Genomic DNA, 22,462 nt, shown 5'->3' with positions numbered 1-22,462 from the left:
GCAGTTCTGAGCGTGAATTCGTGGTATGCAGACACGTGTCCAAAGACCACACCAGAGCATTTGTTCCTTTAGGCGTAGATCGACACCCGTGTGCTACGCTCTCTGTTCTTCCTCCGGTCAGCCAGTGCTCCAGGCAGCAAAGCTCAGGGCTTTGGGGGTAATCTGCGGCTTCTGCTGTTTCACCTTCCTTTCTGGGGACCGCTGACCCGCTGACCCTGACCTGTAGTGGCACAGAGCATTTTATGAGAGACACTCATGCATCTTGGAGGCTACAAAAGGTTTTCCCGAGTCCGGCCCTGCCCTCCACTGGTTCGCACTTCGGGACTAATCTCACGATGTGCAGAGAGACTAATGCACAGCTTGCTTCTCATCAGATTCCCCGGCAATCCTTAGCAGTGCCAGGGTAAAAGCCTCTAGCGTTTCAGGTACCCTGATTTTATTAACAAAAGGCTCCTTTACTTTGTCCCCAGACAAAGTATGCTTTGTCTGAGACCTTCTGTTCTGCCAGGACAGGGTGAAGGAGTCTCGTTGTGAATGGAAGGCAGGCGCTCAGGGCAGTGTAAAGAGGATTGGGTCCACGTCCCAGCTCAGGAGGCGTCGCGGATCACCTGGGAGTGGTAGCCACGCGCCACATCCCCAGTAGACCCATCTTAGCGATGTTACATGAGTGAAATGTGTGTTGTGGGTTTCATACCCTGCGTGACAAACAGATTTCATTTTTACTTCCTCCGTGTTGCTAATAGCCATTAACTCTCTGCTAACAGCTGAGAGCAGACTGGATTTTTTGCTTCTGAGTCAGTCCCAGATGTGAAATGTAGTTCAGACGAAGCACTGTTGTGGTGCAACTGCCAGCCTAAGAGTTAACACGTGCCCAACAAGGTGCTTTCGTAGTATTATATCATTTGTATTCCACTAGTGCTCCACAACCCAGTCATGATCCCAAAACCACATTGTACAAACACTGAGTAGAAGGTCAGTACCTGTTCTTTAAAGCTGAGGACCTTATCTTTTGCTCCGACCAACCAAAACATTGGTTTTGTCTCAGGAGGCCTGAGTTCAGGCTCCTGTTCACTCAACCAGGTGTTTGACCTCAAGTAAGTTGCTCTGCGCTGAAGCGCTTTGATTTCTGCACATACAGGGTGTAGCTGGTCATGAAACTGCAGGGAAAGGCTCTGCAGTGCCACCTGTGTCACCCTCCTCCCCCAAACCCAAAGGACCTCCTTCTGCCATTTCTGATATTCATGGAATGGGGAACCTATTCTTAAAGACCTCCGAGGTGGAAAGTTTACCATCTCCTATATAACCTATGCCAGTTCTTCTCCAGCCTCGCCATTAGATTTTTGGTTGTTTTTTTTTTTCCTCCAACAGGCTCTATGGAATTTCTCTTGCCTTTACGGCTTTTGGTAGATGCAGCTCGCGTTTTTCTTTGAGCTTTCTGATTTTATGTGTCTGTGCGGTATGTGTGTGATCCAGTTTCCAAGTTCTTTCAACTTCCTTTCTTGTGTTTGGGATCAATAAAAGCTTCTGATTTAGCAGTTAAGTCTCTTACTTCACTTGCAATTTTTCCATTGCCAGCTCTTCTTAACTCCTTTTCCCCTTATAAATTATTTTCCCATGAAATCTTACCTGCCAGTTCTCTGAGTTTATTGAAGTCCATTTTGTTAGTTTTATTTTGCTGTTCTTCCTTTCCTTAGAGCTTTGAACTCTTCATTTCATCGTCTCTCTTACCAAGTTACCTGTCATCCTTACGTTTTTGATTAGTCCTTTTCTGTTTTTTTGTAATAAAATATAGACAACTGGATTCGAACTCAGTTTCATTGCTCCATTGGAGTAGAAAATGTCACTACTGCGTTCGGAAATATTCCAGTCCCTCTGGGTTCCTCTGTCCTACTTTCCGTACAGATAGCCGGGCACGTAAAATCCCTCAGTTCTGCCAAGTCCTGGGCTTTGGATATTTCCTCTAGAAGCTCAGAGAAAAAAGTGTTCCATGGATGATTTTGGTGACCTAGAGCAGTCCTGCTGTGTTTCTTTCTTGAGTGATTTGAAATCTTTATGTTAAGTGGTGATATTTTTAATTTTTAGGTTGACCTTACCTTCTTTAAAGAGCATTGCTTTCCATGAGCAGATGTTCTTTTGTCCAGATATTGGGATGATATCCAGAGGAAAGATCACTGTATGTATTGGGATAATATCCTGCGGGATAATTGCGATAATTTCCACAGATCCGTTGAGGGCAAGGATATGTTGTCACACTGTGGAAGATTAACTTAGAAATGGTTAAAGCGGACAGTTTTATTTGAGATGGAAATGTTCAAGAGACTCTGAGAAGCTGCAGTAACCAGTGGTACATCAGTTCATATCCCTCTGATTCCAGGGTCTGGTATTCAGAGATTTTTCTTCGTTGTCTCAGTTTCCAGTCCTCGGCCGTGCCGTGTGTGGGGCACGGAGGGTGCGAAGCTCCGAGGCCCTTTGAGTCGGTAACACTAATTTCTCCCGGTGTACGCTGATTCGAGGGAGGCTGCAGAGAATTTTCACTTTACCGTTTTCTGTTACCATTTCTGATTGCCGGTCCTGCGCCTTCCGACTACCAGTGAGGTGGTTTTAGCCACCGAAACCCCAGTGCAGGCTTTGGTTATGTCTTTCCCTGTACATGCATACCAGCAGCTAGCAAGAACTGACAGATACGTATGCTAATCCTCGTTAATGTATTTTATCTTCTGCTTTATCTCTCTTTGCACTGGATTTCAAAACAAGGTGCTATGTGAAGATCTTGGCTTTTGCAGTTGTAATGAGGCATATCTAATGAAGATGGCAGTAATAAAAATAATAACAACAACTGTTGCTTGCTAGCTCAGCAAAACAATAGTCACCTCCTTCTTTGTATGGATATGGAATCTCTTTCATGGATATCTGTTTTATCGGCTAAACTTTAGCCACAAGTTTACATCCCGAGTAACATGTTCAAAACTGCTTCAATGAATTAACAGCACAGGTTCCAATTAAATCAAAAAGAATGCAGCCTGTAGAGACTGGAGGTGGTGCCCGTATGAGGATGCTGCCTAATTAAAGGTGTGAAGTCATTGACTGTGAAGCATATTGAACCAGCAAGTGGATCTTATCATTCAAGGGTGGTAGAACCAGAGATATCAGAACGGAGGATGAGCATTGCTAATCATGGTTGAAAGTGTAAATAACAGTTTATAGCTTAGATAAGCTGACAATGTGTGTGTCTGTCCGTCATTGTTTCAAGCGTGATGGCATCCTGCCTTCTGCATACCGAGTTTGAAATTGGGGAAGGAAAAATGAAATGTCTAGACAGTAAAACTTCAAGGAAGCTCAGCTATATTGTATACTTAAATGTCTTTTTCCTCTTTTTCCTCCTTTTAGCTCTCTGCCCTAATGTCATAAATCAACGGCACTTGAGAACTCTGAATTACCTTTTTTACAAGAGATTTGTTGAGGTACGTTTCTGTCCTGTGTGGCATGGGTGTGAATGAGGCTTTTTATTCACTTTGCGTTTTGAGTAACATAATTGGTGTGATTGAAATGTATTGATAGTATATGAGCAGGTTTTCATTGTGATTATTATTGTGTAGGAATGCCTTGGATCTGCTGTTGGATCTGTTTTTTCTGTGGGTGGATAGGTTGTGTGTCCGTTCCCGTTCTAATGACTGGGTGCCGTGACTGCTCCGAGCTGGATGCTGCTTCACCTCAGCATCCTCAGCCGTGTTCTGAGACACGTGTAGGCAGGTCAGGGTCTGCTCTCCATACGTTCGATTTCTCTCAGCCAGCTCAAATAAGCAGGAGCATACTGACTAAAGAGTTCTGTGGTATTTTTGGTTGGGGGGGAGGTGTTGTATGTTGGGGTTTTTTATAAAACAAGAGATTTTAGGCATTCTGCATTGCCGGGTCCTTTGTAGGCACTTTGCTTTGGTACTTGTGGCCTGGCTGTGATAGGTATGGCCCAAACCGGCCGCGGAAGCTTTTTTGTGCTAACAGCCTTGTTGTGGCTGAGCAAAACGGTAGTACTTTCAGCTCCTGAACCACTCTTTGAACTAACTTTACTTCTGTCCAGCCTCCAAGTTCTCTTTCCAAATATGGTGGTACTCGTCCTGGCACTGAGGGCTTGGAGAAATAAGAAGATGCCATTAGTTCTTTCTAAGGAGGAGGTTCCTAGGAGGCAGCTTGGAGGCTGACTGTCTGCAGAATTACTCAGCTATGGTTTCTTCTCCCCTCTCCTGACTGTACTGAGCCGAGTCACTGCCCTTTGGATGCTCTTGAGGACACTGCGTTGGGGAGCACATTTCTATTCTTGTTAACAGGGCAGTTTTGGTGCTTCTCTTGATGATCTGGTATTCGTCATTATCCTGTGCCTGGAGACAGGTTGTACCAGCTGAGAGTAAGTTTTTGTTCTGCTTCTGGAAAAAAACAGCCTGCATACATATCCAGGTGTACCAATCGGACTGTGAAGGACAAGGACCACGAGAGACTGAATATCATAGCAAAATGTTCCCATTTCTTGAATTTTGAATTATGAAGATGTATTTGCCAAACACGGAGTGGTGTTTCATCTGCAGTTCATAGCAGACTCTCTCCTTGTAGATACAAGAGGCTTTTTCAACAGAGTTTTAAGAGAGCCCAGCAGGTTGTTCAGATGTTCTACGGTACTATTGATCCAGTCTCCAGAGAGCCAGTTCTCAGGAAATGAGACACCTCCTCCAGAAGTGCCTGTTCTTTTGTTCAAAAGAAGGTCCGTTTGATGTTCTGACAGAAGGCAGCAGATGCATGCGTTTTTTCGGATTCCCCACCCCCGGTGCTTTGAATGCGAAGATGGGGTTGAGTGGTGGTGATCTGATGACACCATTCTGGCGCAGCCGGTTCTACTTCCGAGACCTCCTGATCCATCAGTGAAGACTCTGTTCTGTCTTTGCTGCCTGCCAGATCCACTGAGAGAAGACCTGGGGAGGATCGAGCATTTCAGTGTCCTGCATGTCAAAGCTTTAACGTTGGATGACATCATTGGTCATCTGCAGTGAGCGAGTAGAAAGCATTTATCCAGGTGTATTTATTTAGCAGAATGGAATGGATTCTTGATCTGGTGTTCTGCTCTCGCTGGCCTTCCATTTCCTTTGTTTTGGAGTATTTGCTTGATTTAAAGTATCCAAGCTGGCCAGTTACTTCCATTAAGGTACATTTGGCAGCTGTTTCTGGACATAGTCCCTTCTGAGAGCTCTTTGGTGTTCTCTGTTTACCATTCTCAGCTGTGTATGAGGTCTGGTTAAATGGCTCCTTTATCTCACCAGTATTTAAATTACACGCTAGTATATCTCAAAGATGTTTTCTTTGACGCTCTTACTCCCTCTTTGCTCTTGTACCTTTCCATAGAAGTGGCACTGGTAATCGTTGTTACCTCTGCCAGAAGTGGGGGTGAGGCTCAGGCCTCGGTGGCGGATCAGTCTCCTGCAGCCCATGTTCTTGGCAGAGTGGGGAGCAGGTCCCATCCCGAGTTTCTCCCTGAGGTTGGCTCCGAACTCCATTGGAATGGGGATATTAACTCATCGGTTTCCTTTCCCAGATCTTGTGATTCCAGAGAATTTTTCATGACTTGGCTGTTGAGAAAAGTTTGTGGGTTTATATTCTGAAGGCTCAGCCTTGCAGGTGACCCCTGAGATCGCTTCCTTTACTGGAGCCTACGGGACGGCTCCCCGCTGGGCTAGCTGTTGAGGCGAACAGCCTATGGACATATTGCAAGTCCGAGGTAAAGGCAACAGCAATGATCCATGCCTTCCACCAGATCATGGCACATTTCAGCTTTGCTCAGCGATGTCTCAGTTGTTGCAAGAGCACCGTGTGAGCTTTGAGGCGTCCAGAAATGCTGCTGCACTTTGCAGAGTGTTGTTAAGGTGATTAGATTTCTGCAAATGAGCCCAGGACCCAGCTCCAGGTGATACCAAGAGTTCGAGCTACTGCTGGGGAAGGGCCTGCCATCGCCTGTCTACTTTGATTGCATATGTTGTTTTTTTTTTTTGTCTTATGTGCTGTAGTGTAACAGTTGTCTGAATTACTTCATCTAAGCTGCGTTTTTTCTGCCGTGTCCCGGCTGGTGACACATGAGAAGCAGAGGTTTCCCGTGTGCCCCAAAATGCATTCCTCAATCACAGTTGATGCCAGTGTGTAAGATGGTGTGTTAAATTTCAGTTTGCTATACGTAGCATTCTCCCTTTTCTGAGACGGCTCAGAAGTAATTTTTGTCTTTTCAGAAAACCATGACTCAGGAGAATTGGACAGATCACGTTCAGGTGAGTATGGATTTCCCTCTCCCTTTTTCTCAGGTGATTATTTTAAGACGTTCAGAATGTCCAGCTCTGGATATTGTAGTCCTACTAATAGAATTTCACACTTTCTCATAACTTTGTAAGCATATCGCAAAACGGTACATGCAGGGAAGAGCAAGGAAGAAAATGTATATTTTAGTTCCTGTTACATCTTTAAAAATGCTCTAGTTTGGCTGGAGCATTTAGATAAGGATATAAGATACATTACTTCCATGCACTTATTTGTAAGTGAACATTACAAATATTTATGTTGATTAATTACAAGGAGGGGGGAAAAGAGAGTTCTCTTCAGGCAGCTAACAAGGTGTGTGAGTAAATCAGGACACGTTAGATTCCCTTTGCATGCTCCAGTCTGACCATTTTCAGCAGGTTTATTAGGTGACTGTTAGATATTGTGACTTCCAGGTCTTGTACTGAAGGACACGAGTAATTTTAATAGCACGGGAAGACGGTTATCAGTATTTTTTTTTCTTGGTGTATAAACAGGACAGTTCAGGCAACCCCGTTTTGGCCTGATATTACAGTAAATACCTATGTGCCAATGAGATATCAAGAAATTGCATGGTGACAAACCGTTAGTGATTATTTATGCGTCTGTGATATCCCTATGGAATTGCAACCTCGTGGTGAGTGTCTGCTCCTTTTCTGTAACTCCTCTCAGTTTGAATTCTGCAGCCATTAAGGATTTCTGACCATCAGCTCGAGTCTTCCTTTGAAAACCCGTTTGAGTGGTCACTGTGGGCCTCTTGAGCGGTAACAGGCCAGTGCGATGACTAATGATCCCGTGCGTTTGCGATCTTCAGCGCTGCCTGTACCCACCAGCACAATGACTGAATTTTAAACATGAGCTGTTTCTTCTTTCTTTCATGGGTCAGCAGGAAAAAGAACAATTTAGAAGGCATGAGGATGTGTTTTTTAAGACAGAGATCATTGATAAAATGCCCAGCGGCGCTTCATGGCAACTGTTCAACCTACTGAGTGTTTGCAGTGGTGAACATTCAACTTCTGTGCGTAGTTTATCATACCCGTGCGAGGGGCCAGACCCTGCGAGGAAAGGAAGGGTCTTGCCTCTTGATCTCAGTGATCTTATCCAGTGAAAGAGCTTTTCAGGGTTCCCTTTGAATCTCACAAGATTAAGGGCTGGCACAAGTGCTGGTGCCTTTGCTGGATCAAGACCTGAGATGGGATTAGCCGTGAAACTGTAGCAGAAATCTTTGTCACAGCTTCTGGATGTACTCTGGTGTATGCTCTGAAGGGGTTTCCGACGGTGCTTTGGTGGAGAGTGGAAAAAACCTCACAGTTGATGTACACCGTTGCAGATTGTGTCCATCACTAGTGCAGACAGGAGGCTTGGGAATGGATGCTCACCAAAAAGTGCTTGTTTGGTGCCTGGTGAGACAGCTCCCTGGGGAACTCCACAGACAGAGCTCAACTGCATGATGGACTGTGGCAGAAGGTCGCCTTTGCTTTCCCAAAGTATTCCAAACTTTGTATTTTCTGCGTGCTGCCAACTTATATATTTTTGACAACTGTGTAATTACCACACGAGTAGTGCTTAAACTTGCCTGTTATCAGTCCTGACTCTTAGCGCTATCAGAGATTGCTGTCTTTGGCACCACTTTAAAGCGATCAGAATCTGTACCTGTGCATCTGGAGGAAACTGAAATAATCTCATGTGCAGGTAGGCTTCTGCTTCGCGCTGCTGGCAGCGCGGCTGCACTGAACAAAGGAAAAGTTACAAAGGAGAAATCTCTGAGCAATTTTTCGTTTTCAGTCCAAAAACTAAGGTTGTCCGGGACTTCATTGTTTTTGAAAGATTGGGCTTTACCTGAGGGAAAGGTTCAACTTTCCACTCAGAGCTCCATCGATGACCTGACGTGTTTTGACCAAAAAACTCCATTAGGCTCCTTGTGGAGCTGGAGAGAGTTGTTTTGTGTGTTGTATGTCATAGAATCATCATAGAATGGTTTAGGTTGGAAAGGACCTTGAAGATCATCGAGTTCCACCCCCCCTGCCATAGGCAGGGACACCTCCCACTAGAGTGGGTGTCCCCAGTACGACATGTCCCAGTCGTACGTTTAGTTCAGGGTCGCAGACAATTTGTATCTCCCGAGCTCTGCCTGGCGATGCAGTACTGAAGACACATTGCGCTGGGTAGGCGGCAGAGGATGGGATGTCGTGTGACCTCTGGGTCACCTGGGGAATGGGAACCAAAACTCCTAAAAGATTCCACAACGGCAAACTCTCAGTCAGAATTTTTGGATGATTTTTTTCAATTTTAAGTCCAAAGTGGTCGAAAGTCTTCATGAATTTAAAGCCCAGTTTTGTTTAATTCGGTGCTGCAGCCGTAACTAAAGTCTTAAATTATACAGCCATCGAGAGCCCTGGTGAAAGCGGTGTCTCTCCTTGTGCGGTGGTGCTGCCCACATCATGTTCGACATGGCGGGCGATAGACATTTCTTTCTTTTTGTTCGCCCTGAGCAGCACAAGTACAGAATTTTCCGGTTCCTGCCCTGTGGGCTGAATTGAAGGTGTGATCCTGACTGCTCCTACGAAAGGCAGAAACTCAGTCGTTAATTGTAGGGCCAACAGAACCTGTTTCCAGCCCTGTAGCAAACTGGTTTTGCCCCCTCCGCCTGCCAGCGCCCGCGCTGCTGTCCAGGCTGGGGCTGCGCAGGCAGGGATGGCAGCCGAGGGCAGGCAGAGGAGGCAGGAGGGGAAGCAAAGGCATCAAATCGTCTTCATCCCTTAGGGAAACCTCCCTCACCACCGTTGCCTGTTGGCAAGCCTGGTTAGCCCAGGACAGCCGCCGTTCGTCTCACCTCCTCCAAGCAGAGCTACCTGGAGGGCAGAGGGAGGGGAGGAGCGCTCTTCTTGCACGGTGCCAGCTGCATTGCTATTCATTAGCTCGCCTAACCGATCCTGAGCTGCGCGGAACCACACGGGAGAGTGCCTGTCTTCACAAGCAGAGGGGAAGGTGTGTAGGATATTGATGGTAGATAAGCAGGAAAAAAAAAAAAAAAAAAAGGCAGGGCATGAGCCAGTTGTCTGCTTTGCTGTGTGCCCTTCTGCTTCCATTTTTGCAAGCTTCGTATTTTTCATAGCTTTAATCCGCCGCATAAAGATGGTAGAATTGGGTAGAACGGCCGATACACGACGCTGATCAGATGTGTTCAGGAAGGGTCATCCTGCCAGCGGCTGCGGAGAGCACTTGGCCAGCAGCAAGAGGGGCTTATTGAATGCTGATGTTTCCCTGGAAAACCTGCAGGACAAAATCGCTTTGAGACTCAAATGCAGGGAAGGCATTTTTCAATCATCTGCCAAACTTTGCAAAAGTGAACACACGTAGAACAATAACATCTATGAGGAACACGGTAGGGAAGCAGCTCTGATTGCAAATGTCACCCCTACCAGTGTTTTGGATGTCAGATAGTATCTCAGATACTTGCACGAGGTTGGCAATATGACATGGGACCTACCAGGGGGCACTCCCTTCTTGGGTGGCAGCTGGAGCCCGAGGACATCTCAAATAGCAGCAGGCACCTGTGTTTGGCGACCTGAAATTCTTCTGGTTTAAGAGAGGCCTTGGCAACAGGAGGGTCTGGTGTTTTGCTGCACCGCTTTTAGCATGCAGTGTTCTCGCTGGTGTTTTGGGGGTCGTCTTGCAACGGTGCTCTTCTAGACTCAGCTGGGTTGATCAGTGCCAGAGCACCCATTTTGTGTAGTTACACCCAGCCCTGCAGGTCTGGTCTGTTCCACGTGGGAGCTGTGCCCGTCTGTGCAAGGAGAGAGCTGCCCGGGAAGCTCTGAGGCACTGGTGCCACCCATGGGACACAGTCTCAGCGTGACGAGGAAAGGCTGGGGTGGCTGTGCCGGGGGAATGACAGAATATTATGGGTGTTTCTGAACAGTTAGAGCCCAGAAGGCACACACTTGCTCAATGATTCTAACGTCCAGAGTATTTTGGCAGGGAATAGTTTGACTGCAGTAGAGCTAACCAGTTGGTACAGTTTAAAATGTTATCTCAGGGTACGGCCACAACAGGAATACTGTGTCCAGTTTTGGGCTCCCCAGTTCAAGAGGGACAGGGAACTGCTGGAGCCAGTCCAGCGAAGGGCAACTAAGATGATGAAGGGCTTGGAGCATCTCCCTTATGAGGAAAGGCTGAGAGCGCTGGGACTCTTTAGCCTGGAGAAGAGAAGGCTGAGGGGAGACCTTATTGTGGCATACAAGTATCTAAAGGGTGGGCTGAAGGAGGATGGAGCCAGGCTCTTTTCATTGGTTCCAAGTGACAGGACGAGGGGCAACGGGCACAAGTTAGAACACAGGAAGTTCCGTTCAAATACACGGAAACACTTCTTTACGGTTCGGGTGACAGAGCACGGGCACAGGCTGCCCAGGGAGGGGGGGGGTCCCCTTCCCTGGAGATTTTCAAGACCCGCCTGGATGCAGTCCTGAGTAATGTGCTCCGGACAGTCCTGCTTTGGCAGGGGAGTTGGACTAGATGATCTCTAGAGGTCCCTTCCAACTCTGAAAATTCCGTGATTCCATGAAGAAAAATATGTGTGTTTATTTGGACTTCCCGCTATGGAATTCTTTCTCCCGTGGAGCAGAATGGGGTGATGGTGCACAGCAATGTAACTCTTCATTTGGGGCAAAAACTAGAATCAGTTTTGGGCAGGGTTAAAACCAATCTGTTGATTTCGGACTGTCAGCGTTGTAATCACCCGTTTTGCAAAGTGTCTGGGAGAGTGAAGGGATAGAAACGGTACTTCCACTTCAACTGACCTTCAGCCAAGGGGCCTTTCCTTGCTAAATCAAAAACCTTTCTGTTGTAGTGTTTGCACGGGGGAAACTGTCCCTTAGTTTCTCAAATATGAAAATCATAAACCCTTCCAAAACTAATACTCGGAAGAAGCGCCGGTGTTTGAAAAGATGTTACTTGTCCTCGGGGCGCCCCTGGTGAGCTGTGGCTCCCAGCCAGCCCTTTCGCCAGCTGATGGTTGGAACCGCTCTGTCCTTCGTTTTGGTGTTTGCGACTTGAGAGAAGGGGACGGGGATGGAGCACCTCAAAAAGCAGCCTTTGCTTTTTCCGGGCCCCTGTTTTGCAGCTATTCAGTCTGCTCTGGTCTTGCATGAGAATGAAGTAGATGAACCCTGGGGCCAGCTGTTCACCCTGTGCCGCGCCGGGAGAGCCTGCAGCTAATCTCCTCTCCTTCTCCAGCTGTGACAATGAGATAACTTATTTATTTTAAAATTTCTGACCATGAAAATCAGATACTGTGCCAGCTCGTTCTCTGGGTGACCAGGGGTGAGATGCTAGTATTTCGTAGCAAATGTGTAACTCTAATTCCACTAAAATTCTAGGGTTGTTATACTACTTTGCACATAATTTTCAGGTAATATTCAGAAATCTGCCCAAACAGAAGGCGTAAAAGTAAGTGCCCTCCTTTCTGTGTAACACATTTGAAAAACTTTGACGATTCCTGGTCCTTAATGGGTGTAAATTATCTTACACTGCAGCAAGAAGTTGATGTAATCTTATTTATTTAACCAATTAATTTCTAAATGGCAAACTTGCATAATGACTGTTGCCAGGGTCCTAATGCGCTCTATCTGTACAGGACCATTTTGACCTCAATTAAAATGTAACTACCTCTGGAATAAAATGTAATAGCTGTTATGCTCAAGGAGGTAATTTTTAAGGGGAATTGAAAGGGCAGAATGCACTTATTTTTTTGTTAAGTTTTTGTGGCCAGAACACCTGGCCAGTAATCCTGCTCTGGGGAATCTTTAATAAGGACAAGAGGTCAAAAAGGCCACTTTTCAAATATCCACATCTAGCGTCCTTCCCCAGGACTCCTGAGTTTAGGCAAACTTTTAAATTGACTCAAGAATGTTTTGAGTACGGCAACATCCCTATAGTGTAAGGAACTTAATATCTGTAGGGAACGAAGCAATCTGTGCAATGCAAATGGGAATGATATTCAGGAGGTGATTAATAAACGACACGTCTTTTGGAATAAGTCTGCATGTCAAATTATCTTTCGCTCTGTGTTTGAGTGAACTGTTTATTCAGGGATATAATGGATTTCATCACTCAGACATCAAATCTAGACTGGCTGTTTTCCTGGAAGGTAGAAACCAAAACTAGTTTAACCAGCCGTTGTGTGGAGTCCCTTGCTAGTATTTATGGCCTCTTTTTTAGCAGGAAATTAGAACCAGTGGGTGATTGGTTTTGCTCCTTCTGGCCTTAAAAGTCTCAGGGAGGAATCATCAGCGGGAATAAATTTTCCTGGTTCCCCTGGTGTCGCGGCTGCAGGGTGCTCGAGCGCAGGAGCTGTCCCGCGGGAGCCCGGGGAGCCCCACGCATGGGTGGCAACACGACAACGCAGGAGCTACTCCGTGTCTCTATTTTGCCTGCAGTTTGCCTGTCAAGCTGTCTGCGAAAGAATTGCATTTATCTTTCCACAACTTTAAGCAGCTCCCTAACAGCTGCTATTTAAAAAAGAGAAGATTTTTTTTTATTTTCTTTTTCATTTCCCTTTTGCAAAGTAGACGGTATTTAGACCTGGACTGGTGACAGGTTTAAGATGTGGTATCTGCCCTGTGAAGCCAGGATTGAGGGAACCGCTTTGTATCAGTTGAGAACTGGCAGTCTTTCTTCCCCTGGTGTCCACTTGTTGTTCCCATTGCCCCTTTCATTCCTCTTCCTGCGTTTTGTCCCTGTTCAGGGACTGACCAGAAACTCGGTGGTGCTGGGAGTGTTTTGGCAATCCCTCTGCTTTTGCCCCGTGCCTTTTTCTTTAGATTTACTATTCACGTTGGAGGTCTCTGGGGAGAACGTATAGCCACAATGTGATGTAAAATTATGTTGTACCTAAGGGAATATTGAACCATGGAAAGACTGGGCAGTAAAAGTAGCAGGCAAAGCACAGATTTCCTTCTATTTTTCAGTTCAGTTTGTAAATGGTGTCATATATTTATTGATAGCAGAAATCGCATCAGAGTTACAAAGCAAAAGGACTTACTGATAGGGCTGATGCAGAAAACAGGCACATCTGCGGCTGTCTCGGGAAAAGCATAACGTAATTCTTCAGTTACGTTCTGCTTTCTGGATAGAGAGCAGTAAAATATGCATCTGTACTAATGAAGTTAGCGCTGTTGGTCTAAAAGAAATGGGAACTTCTCATTTAACAAACCCACAGCTGTTGTGGGAGAAATACATGGGAGAAGTCAAACATGCAGTGTGTTCCGTGCCTTACTATCTGAAGAAAGGTCTGTCAAAGGATGATCTATATGGTTAAATGTAAATACCTCCCTGTGCCTCCTGCATGGCTTATTTTCTGTAAGACCTGGAGGGCTGGTGTGCCTAATGATAATTATGGTAGTTTTATTTATAATGAATCCAACCATTTCTAGACAAATAAATTGTGGTTAAGCACAAACATACTAATGAATTCTGGTGGAATTTTACAGTAGGTACAAAGAAGCTAAGAAAAGCTGCCATTGTTTTTCCATACTACCTGCCAAATTGTCAAAACCTTTTTAAAAAATTAGCCAAAAATTTCTCTGGAGTGATGGAAGATGTGTTTGCTCAATAACTTTGGAAAATCAGCTCACGTTTACTTAAGTGTGGTTCTACAGGGCCAAGCTCTGGGGACTCGGCAGAAGCTCGTGGGAGCTGTCTGTCTGTCTGTCTGTCTGTCTGTCTGCTGCTTCAGTGAGGTATTGGCAAGTCACTCCTTTGAAAGCTCAGGACCTCAGTTTTAAAAGCTGTGGCCAAATAGCCTTTATGTGCAGACGTATTAAGTACTGGAGGGCGAAGAAAGGGAACTGGAGAGAACACACTGGGGGAAAAACAATCTCCTTTAGATAGTTTTGGTGTGTTAGAGATGCTTTCTGACCTCAAATCCCCTGCAGCCCGGCAGGCCTAGCTTGCTAAGCGGTGTAATTACATTTCTGTCACTAGCATGCATTCATTCGAAAGCACGACTTCATCAGAAAGAGATTTGGTACGGTATAAAAAAGAGGCTAATTGGCTTATGGCCGTAGGTTGAGAGGTCAGTATTAGATTAAAGAGTTAAGAGCATCAGCAAGCGGTTAGACTGAACTCATGTGCGCCGGTGGTATGTGTAATTCAGCCAAATGGGAGAAGCATCTTAGGAATTGGAAATAATATAGGAAAGATGATAATCCAAACCTTTATGGGAACATGTGGAACATACAAGGTCCTTAAAAGCTACATCAGGAGTCTAATATAGTCGTTTCCAGGGTACCTGTTACCGACTCCAAACTGCATCAGCCGTAGGATTGCATACCACAACGTAAAAATGGGGACAGCCTCACTTAAAACGAGCCAATCCTCATGTTCCTTTTGCTCTGAGACAAAGGGAGCCCTATCAAGAGCACTGACGTTGGCCTCTCCGGCAGAACTAGGGAACGGCAAAGAGGAGGAGGGGACGGGAGCTCTCCTGCTAGCGGAGGAGGAGAGGGTGCGTTCACCGCTTCCTTACAAGTGGGAAGCAAATAGCTCGTCGGCGGGGCCCTGCGCGTGTTCTGGCTGCGAGCGGGAGACAACTCTTATTTGCGGCTCCGTGGCCTGAGAAAGGCGATGCTCTTGCCCCGTGGTAGTTTCTGCGTGCCTGGGGGCCTGCGGGTGCTGGGGGCTCCGTTTGCCCGGTTTTACTGAAGTCCTTCGCCAGGTACGTATCCACACGCACGCACGGATCCACTCTTACGTTCTCATCCAGTCAGCAGTAAAACTATCCGGTCAGTCAGGAATCATCCCAGATTATTTAAAAACCCTGATCGGTACCTGTCTGAGTGCTTCCACGGACAGATACTGGATTCTAAAGGCCTGTGCAGATCAGCCGCCCCGCACAAAGATGGTCGGGCTCTTTGCAGTTGATAGTTTGGCTGTATTATACTTTTAGGCGAGGTTAGTTCACCGGTCCCCTGCCAAGAAGAGACCCACATAAACAGAGGATTGTTTAGAAACACAAAAAGTTCCTCTTGACGGAGAAGTCATGTAAATGGGAAGAAACAGGAAACTAATCTTCCCTTGTTCGCTCTGAAAGAATGCATATCTCTGAGGAATGTTGTAATTATGGATTTAGGAAATCAGTCCAATTTGCCAGGGTGTGAATTTCAGAGTTCATTCAGTCAGCCTTCTCAAGCACTTCTCCTTCAGAACAAAAAACACCGGCAGTTTAAATGTACCAAAAGAGATTGAAGGAGAGCAAAATCTACTGCCAAGCTTTGCTTTTGGTAAAGATCCTGCAAAGATACTTATTATTGCTTTGGCTGTGAGCCAGCTGAGGTTTGTGCACGGTAAAACAGAAAGAAGCGGTAACCCATGTTTTTCCTGTGGGCATCTAGTTTTCATAGACTAATGATGGGAAGAGTTAGTGCTCTAACTCCGGTTAGAGCAAGTATTTCCATCCTCAAGATTTTTGCTTCTTCACTTTGAAGACTTTAGTAAGTAGAAAAATTTCCCCTGCTGGGAATGCCACATTAGCATGTTCTTAGGGAGAAAAGAACCTAACCCCAAGTTCCTGACTGTTGGGATGCAAGCCGGGGCTGGGACACGTGCACAGGCAGAGCGGAGCCGGGGGGAGCGCTGGGTGAGAACACGGGGCACAGCGAGGCGCGGGAGGATGGATGCAATAGCCCGCGGTGAGCATCGCTGAGGAGACCCAGCGTGGCCCGGGGAAGGGCTTTCCAAGGCAGGTCATGAGCTCCCACAAACCCGCTTAGAAGTGAAGCAGCGTCAGTGAAGAGACCTGAGACGTCTGGAGTCAGTGAGGCTCAGGGCTGGGTTAAAAAGAAAGCAAGTAAATTAGCTTGCTGCTTCTGTTCTTTGGCAATGGAAGCAGGAGATTTTAAGTTAATTCCACTTCAGAGCTTACAGGCCTTTTAATTAAGGTCGTGATACAGGCGAGAACCTGGAGCTCTTTGATGACCAATCTTTCATGCAGCTATTTCCAGAAGAACCGTGCAGGGGAACTGCCGTACATCAGGAATACGTGGGGGCAGAGTGACGATGGATCCTGCTATAGGAGGACCCTTACAGAAAGCTGTTAAAATAATCCAGAGCCAGGACCAAGTAGCCGGAGATTCCTGCTTTGTTACTCGGCCTCATCACTTGGAATTTGACCTGAGCAGGAAGAATGGAGTAGGGAGAGAACAAGAAAAAGGTTTCTGAGGCTCTTCCCCCGTGTGCAGATCCTTCCTCCGGAACAGTCTGCATCGGCCGCGTGGAGCTGACACTGGCTGGACCTGAGCAGTAAATCCTCCCGCCCCGCTGGGGAGTGAATGTGCTGGAATTCCACGACGTTTTGGAAAGGAAGATGGAGCTTATGAATTCTCATTATGTATATGACTGGGTATAGGAACATTTAATTGAGTGATCGGTTGGGTTAATTGGTATACTGGTTTGGCTCGTTAGAGTTAATATTAGGGCTGTCCAACGCAAATGGGAAGGGGTCATGGTGGCTTCAGCTCAGGTACCTCCTGACAAACTGATGAAGTGTAATCCTGCGAGTTCATTTAGCAGCAGCAGCGGAGACACGGCGACAGTGGGTTCATTCCTGCAGGCTCTTCCTCTTTACCCACCTGCAGCTCGCGCAGCCCCGTGGTGCAGCAGGGCTGTAGTTCTCGCTTCCTGTCCCCGGAATGCTGTCGCTCTCTGGCAGCGTGCGGCTCTCGCTGCGGTCCCTTGCTGTGCTTTTGTAGCTGCAGTGGAGTTCCTGCAGACAGATCTTGTAGTACGAGTGGATGTCGTACACTTCTGCTAAGTCGGATTTTGGAATAATCACGTTTAATAGTAACCCTTCAGGCAGCCTCGTAACTTAACAGAAAATGTCGTATTTTCCTCGTGCAGGCTTCCGTGCTTCGAGACAGAAACCAAAATAGAGTTATGTAATGGTGACTTTTGTAAAAAGTTTATGGAAGTGCTTGACAGTTGTATAAACCTTCTTAGGCTTGAGAGACCAGAGAAACGTTGTTGGGTCACACGAGGACCAGGCTCAGTGAACCTCCGCAGCAGTGCAGGTCACCTAATGTGCAGTATGTGATGGGAGCCCTCACTTTCTTAAACGGGAGAGCACAATTTGCCATTTGCCAGAGTGACACTTTGTTCGTGTGTGTGTGTGTGTGTGTGTGACATAGTGACAAAAGGCAGATAGATAAATGCTACTTCAAAATAAACTGGGAAGATAAGGGTTGCCAGTTTGTCTTCAATGCACTGTGTTATTGGACTTAGACAAAGCGTCTACTGTGATAAGTAACATATTACTTTGGGCTCTGAAAGAGTTTGGCCAATTTCCCCATCCTCATTCATCTTCAGTCTTGCCAAGTGCTGGAATGCTCCCAGAAAATATCTCCAGCGTGCCATCGTGGGACCAAGAGGTGTGAGAAATCTGGAAGCATATCAAAACTGTGGCTTATGTATTCAGAACAAGTCCTCGGTCCTTTGCTGATCCCCGGGATGTATAATATTCGGCAGATCTGGGGCCAGGGTTAGGTTAGAATTCGGAAGCTGCCTCTGCAGTGATTGTGAGAAAGGGATTTCGGGGAGAAGCAGAGACCCTTAGGACAGATTCACACTGAACTGAAGGAAAAAGAAATTACATCTTAAAAGGCAAGTAGGGTATAGTTACCTTAGTCTGTTTGTTAAGGAATTGTAATTTTGGTTTGTTTTTTTTTTTTCAGTGGTCCCGTGCAATTATTTCTCTCTCTAAGCAAAGGTTATTTTAATAGGGTTAGCCTGGCTCTGTAGCTTATTAAAGACATACATCTATGACATTCGTTGAACAAGCAGCGGAGGGGAGAACAAGTATTGCGGGTGAATGCACCCTGATTTTGTCTATCAGCATACCTGGAGCTGTTGTGGGATGTAGTTGAGGAAAGTGAGTTAATCCGGGGTTAAAATAAAAAGAAAAAGTTCTGATCTTCCCACTGGGAAAGTCCCCAAATTGTCAGACTACCCCTACACTGCTAAACACGAGCATGAACTGGTCCCGAAGACAAGTGGCACTGGTTGACGCACTCATACCAACACGGGGCCTCAGGCTGCCTTCCCTCCTGGGAGATTTGTCTGGAATCCAGAGCGACGGGAGCGGGGAGACGGGATCCTTTGGCTAATGCCGTTCTGCAAGCACAGCGGCGGTGGCTAATCAGACAGTAAAAGCTGATTTTTCAGGACAGCGTTAGCGTGGCTGCATTTGTGTGCTGGTGGGTAACGTGACTCAGTGTCAGCGCTGAGCTTTACCGACTCGCGGATGGATTGTGGTACTCTATTCACTACATCCTCCCACGTCCTGAAACATCTGGGGATTGTGTGGCTGACGGTTCGCTGGGACGGTCAGGAGCACTGTTGGTAGAGAGTATTACAGCTTCTCACTTAAACCTCAATTTCTGTCTGGGCTTGCGCCTTCTCCAGCCAAGAAACATTGATACCCGTGTTCTGGATACCGAAGTGAAATCTGGTAAAGTTTGTGTCAGATTCACTGAAGTAAAATGTTGTGTGCGGAGCCTCTCGTCTCTGAAGTAGGCAGTGACACGTGCCCTGTGAAGCGGAGCCGTTGCCAGCAGACGGTTTATCTGTATGTGGCTCTGTGAGCTGGAGAAAGGCTGTATGAAGGATGTCCAATGCCGTGTTTAAAAAAATGTCTCAACCTCTTGCTTAATATTTTTTGAAAATACTTTCTCTTCAGGTCTGACTTTGAAAGCAGAGTTCGTTCTTTACCTCTGTGTTATACCTTCTCTCATCTGTGGCAGTATGAGCAGATTTTGGAGACGTGATGACTTCATCTGGCGAAGATGAATGACTTCCCTCAGGGGCTGCCTGACATCAATTTGGAAGGAATCCCAATGCAGGAAATGTATTTGGATCTCTGTGTAGTATTGTTGAGCGTGATCAGGATCATCCTGTATTCTGGGTAGACGAGATCTTGGGTGTTCTTCACCCGGGAGGTGCGTGGAACTTGAAAGCAGCAGTTGCTGCAAGAAGCCGCCTGTCTGTGTGGAGACGAGTCTCGGTGCTGGGGAATGCACAGCAGTGCTAATCGCAGAATCAGGGGCTCATTTCGGTTTGAAGGAGCCTGTGGAGGTCTCTCTGCCCTCCTGCTCAAAGTGGGGCCAACTTAAAGTCAGACAAGGTGTTGCAGGGCCCTGCCTGGTTCCACAGCCCCTCTGGACCCGTTGCAGTGTGTAGCCACTCTCGCTGTCACCGTTTGGGTTTTTTTTTCGTTTAGGCATGGTTGGAATTTCTGGAAGGATATGACTCCATCTTCTCTGTGAATCCCCCACGATAAAACTGAAGAGAGCAACTATATTCTCCCATATTCCCTGGAGGTGTTCAAGGCCAGGCTGGACGTGGCCTTGGGCAACCTGGTCTAGTGAGAGGTGTCCCTGCCTATGGCAGGGGGGTTGGAACTCGATGATCTTCAAGGTCCTTTCCAACCTAAACCATTCTATGATTCTGTGATATTCCCCCAATTTAGCCTTCCCGAGGTTGAACAAGCCCTGCTCCCTCAGCCTCTCCTTCTACATCATGTCCTCCCACCCACTAACCCTCTCCGTGGCTCTTTACTGAACTCCCTCCTGTTTGTCAGTATCTCATTTACACTGGGGTGCCAAAACCGGGCACCGTGTCCAGGTGGGGTCTCACAAGCGCAGAGCAGAGGGGAGCGATCCCTTCCCTCCACCCGCCGGCTGAGCCGCGGCTGGCTGGGCCCTCAGACGGGCCCATTTTAACAGAGGAGATATACGTTGGGTTTGGGGTTCTTTTTTTCTGGCTGCCTTTTGGTAGTGGTGTCTGGACATCTGAACGGGAAATTGCGTTGGCAAGATTGTGTCACCTGCAGAGGGAAAAATGGATCCAGATGCGTCTCGTCACACAGTATTGTCCCGGCTACTCATCCCAAGCAGGCAGCCTCACTCGGCTTGCCCAGGAACAGTAAGCTCCTTGTGAGGAGCCCCAGTACAGCGACAGGATGGCTTTACGAGTTGCCGTTGCCTCCATCCGTTCAAGTGATGCCGTAAGTTAGACTCCTCTGAATTGCCTTTCGGAAGAGCTGATTGCCCGGGGGGAGGAGTGAGAAGCTGAGTCTCCTGATTCACAAAGCTGAAGTTAGGTAGTGTGAACATGCCCCAGGGAGCCCCACTGCCCTGGCGTCGTTGAAAGAGAGAAGAAAGACCACTTCCCCACCATTGATGTGGTAATGGCCTCCAGAACACTGAAGTGTGGCTCTGTCAATGACGCACTGATCGCTATCTGAAAGTCAGTCTTCTGGGATATGAATGGAGGCTATTTTGGCCTTCTTCAGTTCATAAATTAGTGCATCTGAGTAGCCTGTGAGGGAGCCAACAGCTCAAGTGGTGAGAAAGGAGGGCTTTCTCATGCTTCTGTCTTTGTGCTGTGGCAGTGGGTGAGTGGCCTGCTGCTTCCACCAGAAACCCTGTTCAGAAGTGAGTGTGGGTGAAGTTGGCATCTTTTACCCGAGTGCCGTCTCTGTCGGATATCCCGAAGTCAGGATCCCCCTTCTGTCACGGAACAGGCCGTGACCCCGGTCTGAGGGTCCCAGCTCCCATCTCCCGCAAAAAGGACTTGCCGTCAATGCCATACGACTGCAGCGTCTCTCCGTATAGCACGAATGATGCTGACTTCAAAAGAGAACTCTCCAGCACAAATAACAACTAAATTAACAATGAAAATCCCCCAGTAGGATGATCCAGGGAATCTCTAGACAGAGGTACCTGCACGGTACCTACAGCGCCACAGTGATTTAGAAATGCTGTTGGGGTCCTCCACTGCTTGCAGTGGTTTTGTCCTTTCGAAGTCCAGGTTTCTTTTCTCCTTTGAAAGTTGCTGGCTTTAAAATATTCTACTTGACATTTTCTCTACACTAACAGGATTTTTTTGTTGTTGTTTCTGGAAGCACTTGAGAACAGGGGAAACTGGCCAAGACATTCAAAAGTTAAATTAAAATCTGACTCTGCAAATAGCCAGTGTCACCGGTGTGAATAACTTCTCTCTCCGGTAAAAGATATTGAGGGAAAGCGAAGAATTGTTTCTGACAGAAATCCGATGTAACACACACAGATAAAAGTAACCTAGGGTTGGCTAGGGTGACTTCCAGAGAAGGTGTTGGCTATTTGGATCCCAAATTATTGATATCAGTGGAGGAATTGCCGATGCTCTGGGTTAAGCTCAGGACGTTCCTAAGCTCCCTCCGCGCTGGTTGTTGTGGGCTCCGTAAAGCGTTCGGCTGGGGAGGAACAGGCTGGACGGGTAGGTAATCCGCAGCAGTCATTTTGGAAAGCTTTAATCATGGGTTGTTGGTGCTGTCAGGAGTTTCTGTGTGCGCCTATGGATTAAAGAACGTATGATATGTCTAGAATTCAGAGAGGGATGTAAACAAGCCTCATGGTATATATAATCTTTTCCTGCTCGGAGGTGTCGCTGATGGTGATCGGAAGGACTGTGCCAGTTTCCTCTTGAAAAGCGTTCATTTACTGAAAACAAAATACATGAAATGTCATCCCGAGTGAAACATTTGCCTCTGCATCTGTGCCCACATCTTCTGGAGCCAAAATTTCCACATTCTTGCTTCTTGCAAAGCTGTTGCGGTGGAAGCCTTTCGCCTTTGTAGCAATGTTGGGTTTTTTCAGTAAAAAACAAACAAAGCTATTTTTCTTTTCAGAATGCAAGATGTAATATCTCTGGAGAGATTAACCTTCTTTCCAGAGTTCTTTTTGTGGTTGAAAGAATAAATCAGTTATCATTAAAATAAAGAAAAAAATAAAAATCTGCACCTCATTATTTCCAGAAACAAAGCTGACATAATGAGATTTATTAAGAATTTACTCTGGTTGAACTGAAGAGAGATCCAACCCCAAAGACTTTGTGTTCTAGAAAAAAGGCAGAAAGACAATAGGATGGACACAGGGGAAGCTAGAAGAGGGAATTGCTCTGTGATGTTAATAAGAAAATATGTTCTTTTTGGGAAGGACTCTGAGAAGCGGCTTGGCAAACGCGGCGGGAGGAGTTCTTCAAACCCCCTTCACGTGTTGGGTGCTCGGCTGAGCTCGGTTGCGTGAGGCAGAGATGTGGGAGATGC

General features: G+C 46.6%; 1 protein-coding gene across 1 annotated transcript in view; it reads left to right on the top strand.

Annotated features, from left to right (window-relative positions):
* EXD3 (exonuclease 3'-5' domain containing 3) overlaps positions 1-22,462 on the top strand; it is a gene marked incomplete at its 5' end in the record, with an annotated part of 209,352 nt that overhangs the window by 22,633 nt on the left and 164,257 nt on the right. The window contains 2 exons of the mRNA XM_082492539.1: positions 3,388-3,461; positions 6,261-6,299. Of these exons, the coding sequence (XP_082348665.1) occupies positions 3,388-3,461; positions 6,261-6,299 (113 nt within the window). The remainder of the gene's footprint in view (positions 1-3,387; positions 3,462-6,260; positions 6,300-22,462) is intronic.

This window comes from Vanellus vanellus (assembly GCF_965231255.1).
Source record: "Vanellus vanellus genome assembly, chromosome: 18".
Lineage (NCBI taxonomy): Eukaryota > Metazoa > Chordata > Aves > Charadriiformes > Charadriidae > Vanellus > Vanellus vanellus.
Note: the sequence above shows the minus strand (reverse complement) of the source record. Positions and strands in the feature narration are given on the sequence as shown.